Raw genomic sequence first — 16,764 nt, 5'->3', positions numbered from 1 at the left:
GAGACTTAGGGCATAAGGCAGGGTACACTCTGGCCTGGGAGCCAATCCATTGCTGGGCACATACGTAAACACACTCACATGCTCTTTTACACACTACAGGCAATTTGGAAATGCCAATTGGTTTAATCTGCATGTCTTTAAAATGTGGGAGGGGAACCCGGAGAAAACCAACCAAGCACAGGGAAAACATGCAAACTCACACATCTGCACACAGACCCCGAAGCATGAATCGAAATTAGAACCTAGAGGTACAAGATGACACTAAGCCACTGTGCCACCTAGTTACTGTCTGTTCTAAATTAAAATGTTTTCAGTGTTTCCTTTCTCTGGTTTCCTTCAAAATTCCAAGGACAGTAGGTGGATTGGCTATGCTGCTATAAATCACTATGTTCAATGATTGGCCGGGCATGAGGCAGGATACTGTAACTCTCAAATCATCTTGCAATCATATGTAGTAGCACAGCAACAAAAAAAAGTAACCGAGTGGTAAATTATTTTCCTTCATGTCTTTGAAACCTCAAAAGTATTATATATTGTAAATATAAAGTCATTATTCATTATTTCAGTTCCAGTTTGTAATACTCCAAAATGTAAATGAAAAATTCCACAATGCAAGCCACTGGATTTTGCGCATCACAGCGTGTAAGGTTCAGTAAAAAAATGTTACGTCCGTGTTAATATCTACAACCTAAAGCCCATGTCCACATATGGAAAGAGTCCAAGTGCAGGACTCGAGTAATATATCATTGGTACAATGTCATGATACAGAGCAGAGCGCAGCAGACATCATGCCCCACACTGCTGGTAGCTATTTACTGCCTGTTTATTTCCAGACAAACCGAGCGACCGACAGACAGAGCGGCGTGTTTCTCTCCTCCGGCAGGCTTTGTTGTGAGCTTCACCAGTCATTGAACTAACAAGTCTGAAGACTGCACAAATATGGAAACAGTTCAAACATGTGCAGGAGCCTGTATGCCATGTGGGTTCAGACCCTGTTTGCACTGCAATCCTCATCTTGTTCAAATATTTTTTTCCAAATTAAAGCATCCTCACTGTCCATTCTCACGAACTACATTGCATGCACCTCAGTGTAACAAGTTTCGATTCATTTAAAGATGAGAATTTATAATTTTTTGTTACCCCAAAAGCGAATCTTTCCCGGCATTAACCCCAGCATGACCATGGAGCCAGATTTTTGGAGAAGGATCACTATAGAGTCAAAGAGGCTGTCTCTATTTGAACTGGTAATTCTAACCAGATTAATGGCTCAGAGCAATCTTAGTCGACTGCTAGCGAGAGACCGGGTAAAAATAAAAACCAAAATCAAAACAACCTCCAGTGAACCCGATCGCCGCTGCTCGGTTAAACGGGTGTGGTGGGTTGTGCAAAAGCGTGAAATAGAGATCAGATCGATGGCTGTTCTTGCTATGCTGGCATCCCAGGCGAGGGCAGCCCTAATTTCATCAGGGCACGGCAGGCAGAGTCTGTTGCGTGTCTTGAGCTCGTGTTTTCTCTCTCTCTCTCTCTCTCTCCCTCCCTCCCAGCACTAAAATGTTAGTTCTGGAAAAAACTCATAAACTGCGGGCTGTTACAGAGGCAAAATAATTTGCATTCAGGTAGGGAAGGCTCAGTGTGGGGAGATGTGTTATTTTTTTTCTTCTTGTCTAGCCTTCTTTGACTTCTCATCTCATTTGGACACCACAAGAGGCGTTGGCTCACCATGTGTGCTCTTAAGTTTATGAATGTGGCAGGGAGGATCGCATGCAAGCAGCTAACTACGTGCAGGAGCATGTAAATAGGGATTAGCACTAAGCTCTATTTTGAAGTGATAGAAAACAATGGTATCAACTAATGATTGCAAAAGAAATCTTATTAAGGTAGTTACATAAGATGCTAAGTTGTTGTGCATTGAGAAACACTCAGCATGGTCTCCACTCTCCCGCAGGGTCTCTTTCTATCCTGAAGGCCATTAACCGTGAGGAGCAGGCACAGTTTAATCTGACCGTTGTCGCCGAGGACCATGGTGTCCCCCGGCTGTCCAGTACTCAGCAATTGACAGTGCAGGTGATCGACGTGAACGACGAAGTGCCTGTTTTTGAAGAAAGCACCTACGAGGCGTTCATCACTGAAAACCAGCCAGCAGGAGTCACTGTGCTAGTGGTCTCAGCTTCAGATTTGGACCAAGGTAAGACATAACCCTGATGGATTTTAATCCTTTAATTAATATTTTTTAATTACATTCAATTGGTATTATTCACCCTAAACAAATAATGAATTATTTCAAGAAATGTGACATTTCAGCGACATACGGTTTGAAGCAGCCATGATACCTGTACCTGTAACCAAGCTGTCCTGTGCAGTTTTATGTGCAGTCTAGAGTTTTCAACCTAGATTTACAACAAACATCCTGATTCTTGTTCTGTGTGACTTAAACCTCACTTTCTGCTCAGCTGCTGTTAGTTTCACCTTCTCTGTACGTCGGAGGTCTGTCCTGCTCCTGTCAAGCATGGGGCAAGCATTTTTGTTTATTAGCGTCATTTTTTCTCTCACATCTTTGTCAAGCTCACTTGAACTAAGCATGTGAATAAAAGCAGCTGGTTTTAATTGGTAGTAATGGATTTGGCGGAGTTGGGGCCACATTCTCCAGGCCTTACTCAGGAGCGAATAAAACAGAAGGATTATAAACTCGCTCCCCAGGAGCGAAGAGGGCAAAAAACAGGTGATGCTTTGCCAGATTGTTTGCCTTTAGCACGCAACTTGGCATAAAAAACCTAAGGCGAAAGCCAGTAAAGCCAACTGTTAATACAGCAATATAAACAACAAATAAAAAACAAATAAAAAATGATCCAGCACAGCGCTCGCATTTACTCGTTCCGTGACAAACGGCAATTGTGGCGTATGCTCTAAGAGCAATGATTAGAAACATGGAGTCAGAAGATTTAGGTTTAAGTCTGTTTATAACAAAGATTGTAGATTATTTAAACATGAATTAACTTTTTTTCATTCGGCATTTGATACATTTATTAAAATCTATTCTATTTATCTACCTATCTATCTATCTATCTATTAGAGAAGGGAGTCATCAGGGACCAGACAGTACAATTTATATCACAATACCTTGGTGCCGATTTCATTTGTAGTGCTATTCTCTTTATTCCTAATATTACAATTTTAGAATCCTGATTCAAAATCATTATTTTTTATATCAAATCTGGAAATTTGATATAGTTCACTCCTGTCACACAGGATGCTGTTCTGCCTGCGAAAGTGTGAATATTTTAGAATGCACCACCTGTAGGTAGATACATAAAATATATATATATATATATATATATATATATATATATATATATATATATATATATATACAGTGGAACCTCGGATTACGAGCTCAATTCGTTCCGGAAGCAGGCTCGTATTCCAAAACACTCGTAAACCAAACTTAATTTACCCATAGGAAATAATGAAAACTTAAATTATTCGTTCTACAGCCCAAAAAAATAAATACATAAATATAATTAACACAAAATATAAAGTAAAAATTAAACAAATTAACCTGTACTTCACCTTAAATTTTTTTTAAAATAAATCCCGACAGATAAGGGTTTTCGTTTGTGCACGCAGGGTGTATGTGTGTAAAATGTGCACGCACACACACACACACATTAACGGGTAGACCGTTTTTGAAACCGTTTAAAAATTAGCAAGGAACATTCCTAGTCACACTCACGTGAGCGCATACTAACAGGATCACTGCTGTAAGTAAAACAACAACAACAACAAAAAAATTAAACAGCTCCTCACCTTTGAAAACAATCGCGACAAAGAGAAGTTTGTGTGTTTATTTGGCAACCTAAGAAGAGGGGGGCTGAATGGGGGCTCGCTCGCGTTTACAGCCTCCTTCTCTCAGGTTGCCAAACAAACACACAAACTCTCTGCCTAACACAGACACAAACACACACGCGGACTCAAAAACACTGCAAGCACTAAGACCCAGCAGGGGAGACGATAGGTCTCGGCTTTACAGCTCCCCTTCTCTCAGGTTGCCAAATAAACACACAAACTCTGTCGCGATTGTTTTCAAAGGTGAGGAGCTGTTTAATTTGTTTTTTGTTGTTGTTTTACTTACAGCAGTGATCCTGTTAGTATGCGCTCACGTGAGTGTGACTAGGAATGTTCCTTGCTAATTTTTAAACGGTTTTAAAAATGGTCTCTCCGTTAATGTGTGTGTGCGCGCGCATGTACATCACACACACACACACAGTATGTGTGCGTGTGTGTATTCACTCAGCAGGAGAGGCAATTACCTACAATTCTGCTGCAAGAGAGAGAAAAACCGTTGGCTCACTTGTGATGATGTAACGCTTGTTGTTAAAACAAGAAGCGCATGCGTGAAACATGATACTCGGTGCTCGTAAACTAAGACAATGCTCGTTTTTTAAGGCAAAAATTATTAAAAATTGTTGCTTGTCTTGCGAAACACTCGTAAACTGCGTTACTCGTAATCCGAGGTTCCACTGTATATATATATATATACTGTATATATATATAAATTATTGAAGTCTGTGTGCTGATATGTGAATTGCCACACAAAACAACTGCAATACATACACACACTACTATTCTAATGTTCGAACATACTTTCTAGTTACATCATCTTTCCTTATTTTTTTTTCTACACTGTAAAATAATGCTGAAGGTGTCCAAAAAAATACTACAGTATAATCTCCATTAAACAGCTAATATTAAGATGTGTCAGCTACTTACACTCTGTAAAGCCTTCATAACAGCACTAATCTGAGGTGCTGTTTGTTAATTGGTGATTTCTGAGGCTGGTAACTCTAAATGAACTTCTTCTTTGCAGCAGAGGTACGTTTTGGTCTTTTTTATCAGTCAGGTCAGTTTCATCATGGTGCGTTATGGCAACTGATGTTGTAGTTGTTTTTGTTACTTAATTATGTAATGTCGTGTAGTTTTTTTTAAATCCAGTATGGTTGTGTCCAAGCTTTTGACTGGTACTGTAACGCACATGCACCAACACACACATACATAGTTTTTTCGTTTTCGTTATTATTTCAGGGATCAATGGTGTAGTGACATACGGAGGACTCAGAGATGATGTTTTCACCATCCATCCAGTGACAGGTGTTATATCAACCACCAGATCCCTAGACAGGGAAACCAAAGAGGACTACACTCTGACAGGTACACAGAGAAAATAGCTTGTTTACAGCATTATAGTGAGCAAAAAAATCTGCCTTTTCTTTCACCAGTTGCCAAGCGGGCATGTAATTGCTTAATTCATGAGTGAAAATGTGTTCAGTTACGCCAATTTAATGTCATAACACAGCTGCTGTAGGAAACGAGCAGGAAATTCTTTAAAATGATGAAGCAAAAAAAGAAGAAAATCCCTCTTCATGTTAATCTTTGTTTTAAACAGTTTATGCCAAAGACGGCGGTTTTCCATCAAACTTTGCCAAGGCCACAGTGCGTATCACAGTGCTGGATGAGAATGACAACAGGCCCGCTTTTGGCAGAGTGTACTACAGTCTTGAAGTGCCAGAAAACCAGGAGCCAGTGACTCTGTTCACGCTGAGAGCGATCGATCTGGACTCAGGAGACAGTGGGCTCGTGCAGTATAAAATCACAGGTAATAGCTGCTGGAGCCATGAATTCAGTCTTATGTTTACAAGTGGTGTTCTTTTTTTATGATGTTTCATGTGTCTTCCACTTTAAGATCATAAAAGTGATTATGTGTTATGTGGAATCATAAACTCAAAATTGACACACAGCAGTTAGTAATTTTGTCAAGTGGTCTAGGAAGGTTTTCAGTAATCCAGTATTCCTAAGAACCCCATATTTAGTGGCTGTTTATTTCGATTTCGATACTATAGTACCTTTTATAGTAATTGCTTTCATTCTAAATGCACAAGATACAGTATCAGTATACTTCCAATATAACCAAAACAACTGCTAGGGTAAATTTTTTCCTTATACCTACAGTATAGTACATACAGTAGACACAGCCATGTAAATGTATTATTAACACCTTGCCATGACAGTTCATGTCCAGTTGTTTTGTTGGAAGTAATATTTTGTGTCATGCAATGTCGCCAATGTCGCAAATGTTATGCTTTATGCTAGTTTATTGTTTTTTTTTTTTTTAGATAGATACATTTAGATATATGGTGTTTTTGAGTCCAGGTTTCCCTGGTTCACAGTCTGATAACTGATAAAGCAATATAAATGAGTTACTATTAACAGAATACTTACCACATTAAAACATTGATTTGATGATTTGCACTGGTTTATTTATTTATTAAGATGGGGACCCTTCAGGTGACTTCCACCTGGACAAGAAATCTGGTATACTGTCCACCTCCAAGGGTTTGGACAGAGAAATGAAAGCACGCTACACATTCACCGTGGAGGCTCGAGACCAGGGCATTCCTGCCCTGAGCAGCACGGCCACTTTGGACATCAGCATCTTGGACATCAATGACAACAGTCCTGTTTTCACCAGTAGCAGCTACATGGTAGAGATTGATGAGGATACCCAAGAAGGCACATTTGTTCTTGAGGTGACTGCCATTGACAAGGACGAAGGCTCCAATGGCCAAGTGGTCTACTTCCTGAGCCAAGAGTCCAGAGGTATGTTCATTGTGGACCAGCATAGTGGACGGATCGTCACCGCTGCAGCACTGGACAGGGAGAAGGTCGCTTCCTACTCCTTCCAGGTGTTTGCTGTGGATTCCTCTGCTGGCAATCCTCGCAATTCCTCAGCTCAAGTGACCATTTACATCCTCGATGTGAACGACAATGCACCCATCTTCATTACAGATCCACTCATCATTAATGTGTCCAGCAGCAGCTTTAGCAGTCATCGCGTACTGGCCACCATGAGAGCTGAGGACAAGGATTTTGGAGCTAATGGTTCGGTCTTCTATCGTTTTGCAAATCCTGTAAAAGGCTTCACTATAAACTCATTGACAGGGGACATTCAGGCCACTGAGAGACTTCATGGTCTTACCCAAAGCCAGAGGACACTCATAGTCCAGGCAATGGACCAAGGCACACCTCCACAGTCCTCATTAGGAGTTGTGGTGGTCTATATCCGTGAACAGAGCTACAATGGAATCCGTTTCAATCGCAACTCCAGGGACGTCAGCCTTCAAGAAAATGCAGCCAAAGGTAAGATACTTAAATCATTGTTTTTCGTTTTTTTTATGGCAACAGCTATATTTTTAAACAAATAGTCACCAAGAAGTGGGCATTAGTAATTAAATTAAATTAAATTATTAAAATATATGGAGCTATAAACGAGGACTTTATGGAGATGTACAGTAAATGACCAACAGTGTGTGGTCCCCTGCCATCACAGTCATATATTGAAATATGAAAACATGGTTTGTCAAGGAAGGGGTGAACTTCACCTTTATTGAACATTGGGATAATTGACACTGGGCCCTAAGTTTATTTACTTGACATCAGTGCGTGACCTTACTTATGCTCCTATGGCCGAATTGACAAATTTCCATAATCGAAATCTAATGCAAATCCTTCTCAGTAGAGAAGGAAAGGATAGATTAAATGAAGTACCTATGCTCATAAAGCAAATACTGTATGAGTGTACTGATTAGTGTTCACAAACCTTTTGGCCATATAGTGTCTAGTATATAATGGGGCTCCTCCCTACGTTCCAAATGAACAAGCTGCCACTGATTTAATCTCTAACTGTACATTCACAATACATTTTTGTAATAAGATCATATATGTTTTAAATGCCATATTTTAAATATTAAGACAGTGTTCATTTGAAATTGTAGTAGCAGTGTAATTTGATCTGGATTGTGGTTTTCTTAAGGTACTGCTGTGGTACAGATTCAGGCTCAATATCCCGATGGCTCCCGGAGTGGCATTACCTACAGCATTTTCAGTGGCAACAAGTTACAGTCTTTCAGCATCAGCTCCACTACAGGTAAGTTGTAATAAGAATTCTGAATGAAACACAACCAACATGTTGGTTTTTGTTCTGATTTGGAACAAAAACCAACATCCAACACCAATGTACATTGTTTGAACATTTAGGTGAGATTTGGGTGGAGAGCTCCAAGGGGTTGGATTTTGAGGAGACCCCTCGACTTCGCTTGGTGATTAAAGCTGAAACTGCATCCTCTAGCTCCTTCATGGCAGTTAACCTCATTCTTCAGGACGTCAATGACAACCTGCCACGCTTTCAGCTCCACAATTATGTTGCCTATGTTAGGGAGGCACAAGGATATGATTTCCCAATCATTCAGGTATAGTTTTTCAAATTTACTTTTCTATTTTATTTTTTTTTAATAGTGGTTAGAGTGGTAAAAGTGTGTAGCATCCCCATGCCTTTTAAAGAAAAAGAGCTTTGTTGTGGACCAAAATTGTTTTAAAATTTGCTTTCTTATTGATGTTTTTTTCACTACCAGTGATTTAAATATAGTCTCAGCTGTTCTTAACAGTCTCACTTGTTTTCCTTTTTCCCCAAATAAAAGGAACGTTCCAAACCCAATATTGCTCCCAGTCTCACATTACGTTGGAGCAGCTGTTGTAAATCCGCCTGTATTTTCTTTCCAAATTTGTAATTTCCTCAGGTTCTGGCAGACGACCTTGACCAAGGTCAGAATGGACAGGTGACTTACTCCATCAGGTCATCATCCATGAGTGGCTTGTTCAAGATCGATGCTCTCACCGGAAGTATCTCGACAGCTGCCATCATGGACAGAGAAATCTGGACACAGACTAAGTATGATCACATTTGTTACTCACTTTTGTTGGTTGCAACAATGTCCTGCTTGTAAATAAAAGGATTATTGGTCATTTTTTTGTGTGTCTTTAGGCTGGTCATCACGGCAACCGACAGGGGCAGCCCTCGATTAGCAGGCTCTGCCACTCTCACTGTTATCATAGTGGATCAGAACGACAACCGGCCTACTATCCCGGTTCCTCGTGAAGTGCGAGTTCCTGAGAGTGAGTTGACTGCTTGGTGAACTCAGTACCATTGATGTTATCAGTGAAATCTAACCACTCTGGTCTGCATTGGGCAAACAGCCAGGCTAACAGAGCTGAAAGGTCAACTCAATTACAATTACCGCCTCTCCCCCCAAAGATCTTGGTGATCATATCCTGTCAGAAGGATGTAGTATCGTGTTTTCCTGGGATTGTGAAAATTAAAAGCAAATACATGGACATGACAGCCTAAGGCAGAAAAGCTGTAATAGCCTATTCATGTACACACGGTATTATTGTAAGTGACCTCATTATAAATCAGTTTCAGGATCTAAATTTCATTTTGCTTCTTACAGACACACTGATTGGGACAGTTATCACTCAAGTGACAGGGAATGATGTGGACTCTGGTCCTGCCCTGTCTTATACACTGCACCTGGACAGGGACTCCCAGGGGAAGTTTGGGATACATCGCTATGGAGGAGGGGTCTCCCTAACAGACCAGCTGGACTATGAGAAAAGGACGTGGTACACTGTGACTGTCCGAACATCTGACTCCATGCACCAGAGTGAGGCCAATTTAACAATACTGGTGGAGGATGTGAATGACAATGTCCCAGTCTTCACACAAGACCTTTACCAGGTGCAGTCATTTTGCAATGTTCCATAATTGTGGTTGTGAACAGAAATCACATTGTGCCATTACATATAATAATGTTCTCAACCTACTCACACTTTCATGCCACTTGATTTTGTCCAAGTTTTTTTAACAGCTAAGAATACAGCTGTTTGTGGGTTTTTTTCCCCCTTAGGTGACACTTGCTGAGCACTCTCCAGCTGGTAGTTCTGTTATTACTGTGACTGCTACTGACCAAGATGCAGGAGAAAATGGCAAGATCACATATAGAGTAGTGTCAACAAGAGACCTATTCTACATTGACCCAAGTAATGGTAAGAGCGTTATCTGTCTTTATAAACCTCAAAATTGTGTTTGTGTTCATGTGCTCGATATCTATTTGATTCAAATGCTAGTTTAAAACATAATATTTTGTTTTTTATACAGGGACTCTCTTCATCAAACAGAGCACCGAGTTTGATTCCGAACGTCCGTCTTTCCTGGTGGTAATCGAGGCTTGTGATGGTGGAAATCCATCACTGACTGGTCTTACCACAGTACAGGTTCAGATGTCAGATGTCAATGATAATGCCCCGGTGTTCCACCAAACTGAGTACAGAGCTTCTGTATCAGAGGACGAACCCCCAGGATCCACCATCCTCACGCTGGAGGCTATGGATGGAGACTTGTCTCGGGACAACTGTGGATTTGACTTCGCCATTGCCAGTGGAAACACTGGCAATGCGTTTCAAGTTGAAAGTAGCATACGCTTCCTTGAGGGCCGTGGATTTCAGATAGTTGGAACTCTAGTGCTGGCTGAGAAGCTTGATTTTGAATCAGTGAATACATATAATCTGACTGTTGTTGCTTCAGACCGTGGAATTCCCCAACAAAGCTCAAGCGTCCCTGTGGTAATCACAGTAACAGATACTAATGACAACCCACCATCCTTCAGCAGGGCAGAGTACAACATTGTCCTGAGTGAGGGTGCTGAGACTGGAGTAGACGTAATTCAGTTATCTGCTTTAGACCCAGACTCCACACCTAACAGCGAGGTGCACTATTCGATTATCTCTGGAGATGAAAGTGAGCTCTTCTTGTTAGATCAGTGGACTGGCGCTCTCCGTTTGCGGAGGTCATTGGACAACGAGCAGGAGTCATCTCACATACTTATTGTGCAAGCATCAGATGGACAGGGCCATTTTGCTCTTGCTCCTGTTACTATAGAGATCAAGGACATTAATGACAATCGGCCTTTTTTTCCTCTAAAAACTCTTACAGCAAGTATCCGAGAGAATCAGCCTCAGAACACCGTCGTCACCATACTGCACGCTATTGATCATGATGCAGGGGCATTTGGTCAACTGAAATATTACATATTGGATAAATTAGGAAATGGAAAAGAGTCATTTATAGTTAACCATACTTCTGGTGAGATACGAACCCGCTTCAGTTTTGATTTTGAGAAAATGAACACGTTTCACTTTGTTGCTGTGGCAATGGATGCAGGAAACTACTCTGCAACTGCTACAGTTCAAGTATATGTAACAGGAGAAGATGAGTATGACCCTGTTTTTACCAGTTCAAACATTGCCTTCCATGTCCCCGAAGGAGCAAAGAAGGGGCAGAGCATTGGCCAAGTAGTTGCCAAAGATGAGGATGGCGGTGTAGATGGCATTGTCCTCTACAGCCTAGCTGAGACCTCTCCTTATTTTGAGGTTAACATCTCTACAGGAGTGATTTCCCTCAAGATGGATGCTTATGGTCGGCACGCTGGCCGATCTAAAAGGGAGACCCGGCAAGTGACTTTAGATGTGATAGCGCATAGCCCACTGGAGAGTTCTCGTGTAGCTACTGCACAGATTGTCATTGATGTCACTCACACATCTTTTGGTTTAACTACAGATATGAACATTTTGCTGGCTAGTGTCATTGCTGTATCCTTGGCAGCCATAGTGATCTTAATAATAATTGCTGTGGTGCTCTACATTCTGCGATCTCGAAGGAAAAAGTACCAAGAGGCTCAAGCTAGGATGTTGACCTCTGGTACAGTACTAGATACTCTTGATGAACCCAAAGTCCATGGAAGTGAAAAACTTTATCACCAAGCTCTACCTGGATATGCCGAAGACCAGAGTGCAGGTGGAGGAGGACCATACACTCGAGGAGGATCACTGGATCCTTCTCACTCTAGTGGAAGAGGCTCGGCTGAGGCAGAAGCAGCAGAAGATGACGAGATCCGCATGATCAACGAGTATCCCCGGGTTTCGAGTATTTCATCCTCCATGCAGGAGCATATATCTGCCCGTGGGCCTGATTCTGGGATCCAGCAAGATGCTGATCAGCTCTCGGACATCTCTGGTGAGCCTGGCATGGACATAAACCAATGGCTTAAAGGGAAAAAGATGGGTAGTCTAAGTGGAAGTCTCTTGTCAGGCCAGACAACAGTGTATCGGGATGACGGTGGGGGATACCTTGGAGTCGGAAGAGGGCTTAGCATCTCTCAGTCTAAAGATTATACATTCCCAGAGGATGGGAAACCCATAGTGGATGGTTCTCTCACAGCAATAGTGGCTAGTGATGAGGAACTGAGAGGCAGCTACAACTGGGATTACCTCCTTAACTGGTGCCCGCAGTTCCAGCCCTTGGCAAATGTGTTTACCGAAATCGCTCGATTAAAGGATGAAAATGCCCCAGTTAACCCACGTCGACCTTTTCAACCCAAAGCAAAAACAGATCCCAAGCCACGAATTGACCCCCCTCCACTTATCACATCAGTAGCTCATCCTGGGGCTAAAACTGTCCTTCCGAAACCTGCTGTCGGACGAACTCTTCCTCACGTGTCCACCCATAAACGATCACCAATCAGCCATGATGGCTCAGTCTCCTCGGTAGCCATGTCACCCAGTTTCTCACCCTCCCTATCCCCACTTGCAGCCCGTTCTCCAGCCATTTCACCATTTGGCGTTACCCAAGCTCCATCTGCCTCCATTATTAGTACAAATGAACACTCAGTAGAGCACAGCGAGGAGACTGAGCTTAGGATTTAACATTTTCAATTTTTTTTTTACTGTTCATAAAGCATCCTACTTGACTCAGGACCCTATGCATGACAGTTGTCCAACATGGTGATAATGTCATGTAAAATGTCATGTTGCCTCACTGGCTGGCCAGAGAGTTGAGGGTGCAGTATTGAATTACCATGAAGGACACAGACAGTGACTCATTAAAATTCTCTCTCCAGAAAACATAGCTAGATAGCAAAAGACATGTACTATCTCCTGCATTTGCACATTTTACACGGGAGCGAAGTTTGATGTTAATGTTTTTAAAAGTAAGACATTTTTGTATGATATATTTTTGTACTGATATTTGTGGGGGTTTTTTTGGACTAGAAAATGGCTTAAAGTAATACCGTTTTCTGAAGAAACTGTTACACTATTGAATTTGTATATATGTGACTGTAATAATAAGTAAGATTTTGTTCTAGTTTACAGCTGGCATTCGCAATTGTTCTAACAGTGTTAAAATCATGCTCTTATTTTTTTTCTTTGATGTTATGAAGGACTTCAGTATTTATAAAGGACCCAATTTCTTACAGGTTGACCAGACATAAGTCTATAAAGCATTTAGTTACTTATTCTGCTCTCCCTATACACAATGGGCATACACAACAAACCTGGCTAGCAAAATTTGAAATAAGGAGCAGCTTTATTTTCGAAACATAAGCACTCCTGTCATGAAGTTTAAACACTTAATATTACTAAAGACAGCAGTATTCCATACAAAGTTAGTAGTTATGGTTCCGCTTTTCATAAAATGGATTGGACACCAAAGGCCAGTGCTTTTTTGCCGAATAATAGATTTTAATTGCTGGACAAACAAAAAGCCATCTCACATTCTAGTCAATACACCATTTTTTCTTATGGCAGCTTGTGTCAACACTTGATTTTAATAAACTTTTTACCTGTAATAATGTGCTTTACTGGAACTGGAAACCTGCTTGGCAGTCTGACATGTTGCTTTTTATTAACCATTTGCTGCTGAAGGCAGTTCTGTCAGTTTGGCAAATAGTTCTAAGGAATTAACTAAAAAGAAGAAACTAACTGGATGTGCATCTGAACAGCAAATTAACTGCAAATTAATCCTGCATCAGCTTTGCAAAACTGCACTACAGACCAAAAGTAAGAACGATATTGTAAAAGTAAGTACTCATGGACAAAAGAAACATTGCACATATAAATTTCTTACAAAAGGAATTTTCGTCAAGTAAATAAAGTTAATTTAATTAATTAAAAATTTAAATGACATTGACAATAATAGAGTCAAAATTGTTCCAAAATCATGCATGTCCAGTAAGTCTAACTGCAACAAAATGTCTGTCAACTTATTGTGTGTAATCCTGGAATACCAAATTTTTAAATTAATCTATTTTGTCTTTAAATTGTCACTCTTGGCCTTCCAGACGATGGACAATCCACAGTGGAAACATTCCGATGGCCCTTTCTCAGCTAGCATTGTCTAGACAGGGGAAAATGTGCAAACAGAATGTTTTCCTTACGTTCGCATGTGCATGGCACCTCTAAAGAAGTGAATTATGTCATCTGTGATAAAGTAATGACCGTGATAGTAATTATACTGTAGCTGTGTCATATTTTTTTTTGTAACAGTACAAAATTTTGTATAATTTTTCTAAAGTGTACAGTTTTTTTTGTCCATGAGTATAAGTTATTGTCATTTTATAATGATGGTAATATGGTTTTAATATGGCCTTGACTAAATGGCTGTGGTTGTTTCAAATACCTGTTACTTAATTTAGGTTTTGCATAAAAAAAGTAATCAGGAAAAACCTTACTTCGCTTTATTATTTTTCTGAAACAGCATAAAAGGCATTTGTAAGTTATTACTACTTGCTAAACCTCCCGTTGGAGTCCAGTTGGTGAAAAAGACAGTCTTTCTTTGACTACATGCCAATACCTTTTAATTTATTAAACTTCACAATTTACTTCCACCTATAATATACTACATAATGCTGTTTTTTTTTTTTTCATACAGTTTACCAGAATGAAAGCTTCATCAGTGTTTACTTACAGTTCCATTCGGATGAATAGAAAATGCTGCTCAGCTTGAAAGGTGATATTATACAAAATCAAAAACATTGCCGATTATATAAAAAAAAAAAGAATGTCTTGTTTTTTTGGATTTGTGAATAGCCTTTTTACAATCACTTTTGCCTTTTGCAATGGAAAATATACCCTTAATGGAGTTAAACAAAGCCTTGTTGAGAATGTTAATAATGTGTTGAGAACACACGGCTGTGCCTTCCTTTCACATGCATGCAAGATTTCGGGTAACAGTTTATTTTAACCGACCCATAGGGGATTAATTAAGAATGGATTAAGCCAAAAGTACACACTTCTAAAATTGTTATTTGATATGTATAGCTTTGTATTTGTAAATTCTCGTACGAATACATGACGTTTATGTAAAAATGACTAATAATTATGTTTTTTGTAAGGAAAAAAAATGATATGCAATAAACAATTTAAATCTTTGTTATACAAACTACTGATTATGAATTAATAATGGAATAATGTAGAATTAGTCCTGTCTTTCAATGTTGGAATTTTGATAATAGTTAAAGCTAATAAAATCTAAATTAGTGTCTAATACATTCATACTGTAATGCTACATACAGTATACTAAATAATAGTTTTAAATGAGGACTTATACAGACTCTGGCTGTCACTAGCTAGTAGAAAAATAAATAATTTGAGACTAAAATGGCTTATCATATGCTATGAAATGTTTTATTATATGCTCAGTTGTTTGTATAGCTTTATTCATTTTTGTGCATTATCATGAATAATAATATAATTTATTAGTCACTTTTACATGAGTGTCTAGTTATATAGCAAGTAGTTCTTAATAAAGGTTAATACACAATAAATAATACTGGTTAATCTAAGTTAAATTTTTTAAAAAGAAAAAAAATGAGAAAGTGTTCTTTTTATAAAAAGTGTTGCCACATTTCACTTTTAGAAACTGTAGTATTATTTTAAGCCTGCATTCTGTTATTTTGTTGCTGGTGTTTGTATTTCTGTTTGAAAAGATTTTATTTGTACACATTTTCTCATCGCATTTAAATATGATCAAGCTATAACACTTGCCATTTTGTACTCATCGCCCAATCCCAGTGTGCCTAATAATAACTAGCTGCTCATTGTACAGTAGTTAAACTGATTTTGCCCAACTAGTAGAGTTAGTTTTGGTGACCAGTAAGTCTCACTATTCCAATCTATTTTTTTTTTTTTTGTTGTTTTGTTTGTTTGTGTGTGTGTGTGTATGAGTTTGTATTATAATAACTTGCCCTGTTTCTTTGCCAGTGCTGCTTTTCTTTAGGTGTCTTATAGATAGCTCGTCATGTACTGTTGCATAACCAAGCAACATCTGAATCCAATTAACTGTGAAATTCAGGATGTGCCATATCTATGATGTCTTTGAGAAAAAAATAATAAATGTACAGATGTTTAGATTTATGATTTATTTGAATTGTGTTCTCAGTAATGTCACCATAAAGCTGACTATGTGCTACCCTATGAATAATGTTGCTCTCTAAAATCTCGCTTGTCACTTCTCCAGGTTTTTTAATTCACAACCCAAAGGTTTAAAAGCTGTTGTTTTGGGTTTTTTTTTATTTTTGCTTATGTAAATGTTAATCAGGACTTACTGACCATTTCATTACAGTCTCCTGGACAAGAGTACATTTGTACTGTATATGTTAAAGTGCCTGATTAAAATTTATTCATAACCCAGAACTGCCAGGCATTTCTCGCGCATTGTTTTTTTCTTTTTTTTTCCCCCTTTAATGGCAGTGACAACCGGTTTGTTTTTCAATTTCTACAAGGATTTTCATATAAGGTCTGAGGTGAGAGCGTGCATACGCTTGACATTAATATTTTCTGATTTCTATATTTGGTTTTACTTTTAAATTAAATCAATACCTCGTTTTAACTGGAAAGCAAAAGCCTACTTTATCTAATCGCCTAATCAAACAGAAGGCACAAGGTGTCTGACCTCTGAGGCTTGTGAAGGATGGATCAGTTGGCTAAGCCTGAAAATAAACTGGAGCATCAGTGGTGTGAGGAACTGTAAGTAAGCACCAG

At 39.4% G+C, this 16,764-nt stretch overlaps 1 protein-coding gene across 1 annotated transcript in view; it reads left to right on the top strand.

Annotated features, from left to right (window-relative positions):
- The window catches only part of dchs1a (dachsous cadherin-related 1a), a 129,547-nt gene extending 114,609 nt beyond the window's left edge, over positions 1-14,938 (top strand). Inside the window, exons 11-21 of the mRNA XM_053507256.1 lie at positions 1,946-2,185; positions 5,080-5,205; positions 5,441-5,650; positions 6,325-7,191; positions 7,865-7,978; positions 8,089-8,300; positions 8,628-8,779; positions 8,873-9,003; positions 9,339-9,625; positions 9,795-9,933; positions 10,046-14,938. Coding sequence (XP_053363231.1) covers positions 1,946-2,185; positions 5,080-5,205; positions 5,441-5,650; positions 6,325-7,191; positions 7,865-7,978; positions 8,089-8,300; positions 8,628-8,779; positions 8,873-9,003; positions 9,339-9,625; positions 9,795-9,933; positions 10,046-12,648 — 5,081 coding nt within the window. The 3' untranslated portion in view covers positions 12,649-14,938. The remainder of the gene's footprint in view (positions 1-1,945; positions 2,186-5,079; positions 5,206-5,440; positions 5,651-6,324; positions 7,192-7,864; positions 7,979-8,088; positions 8,301-8,627; positions 8,780-8,872; positions 9,004-9,338; positions 9,626-9,794; positions 9,934-10,045) is intronic.
- Positions 14,939-16,764: the final 1,826 nt, after the last annotated feature.

This window comes from Clarias gariepinus, chromosome 11 (genome assembly GCF_024256425.1).
Source record: "Clarias gariepinus isolate MV-2021 ecotype Netherlands chromosome 11, CGAR_prim_01v2, whole genome shotgun sequence".
In the NCBI taxonomy this organism is placed as follows: domain Eukaryota; kingdom Metazoa; phylum Chordata; class Actinopteri; order Siluriformes; family Clariidae; genus Clarias; species Clarias gariepinus.
Note: the sequence above shows the minus strand (reverse complement) of the source record. Positions and strands in the feature narration are given on the sequence as shown.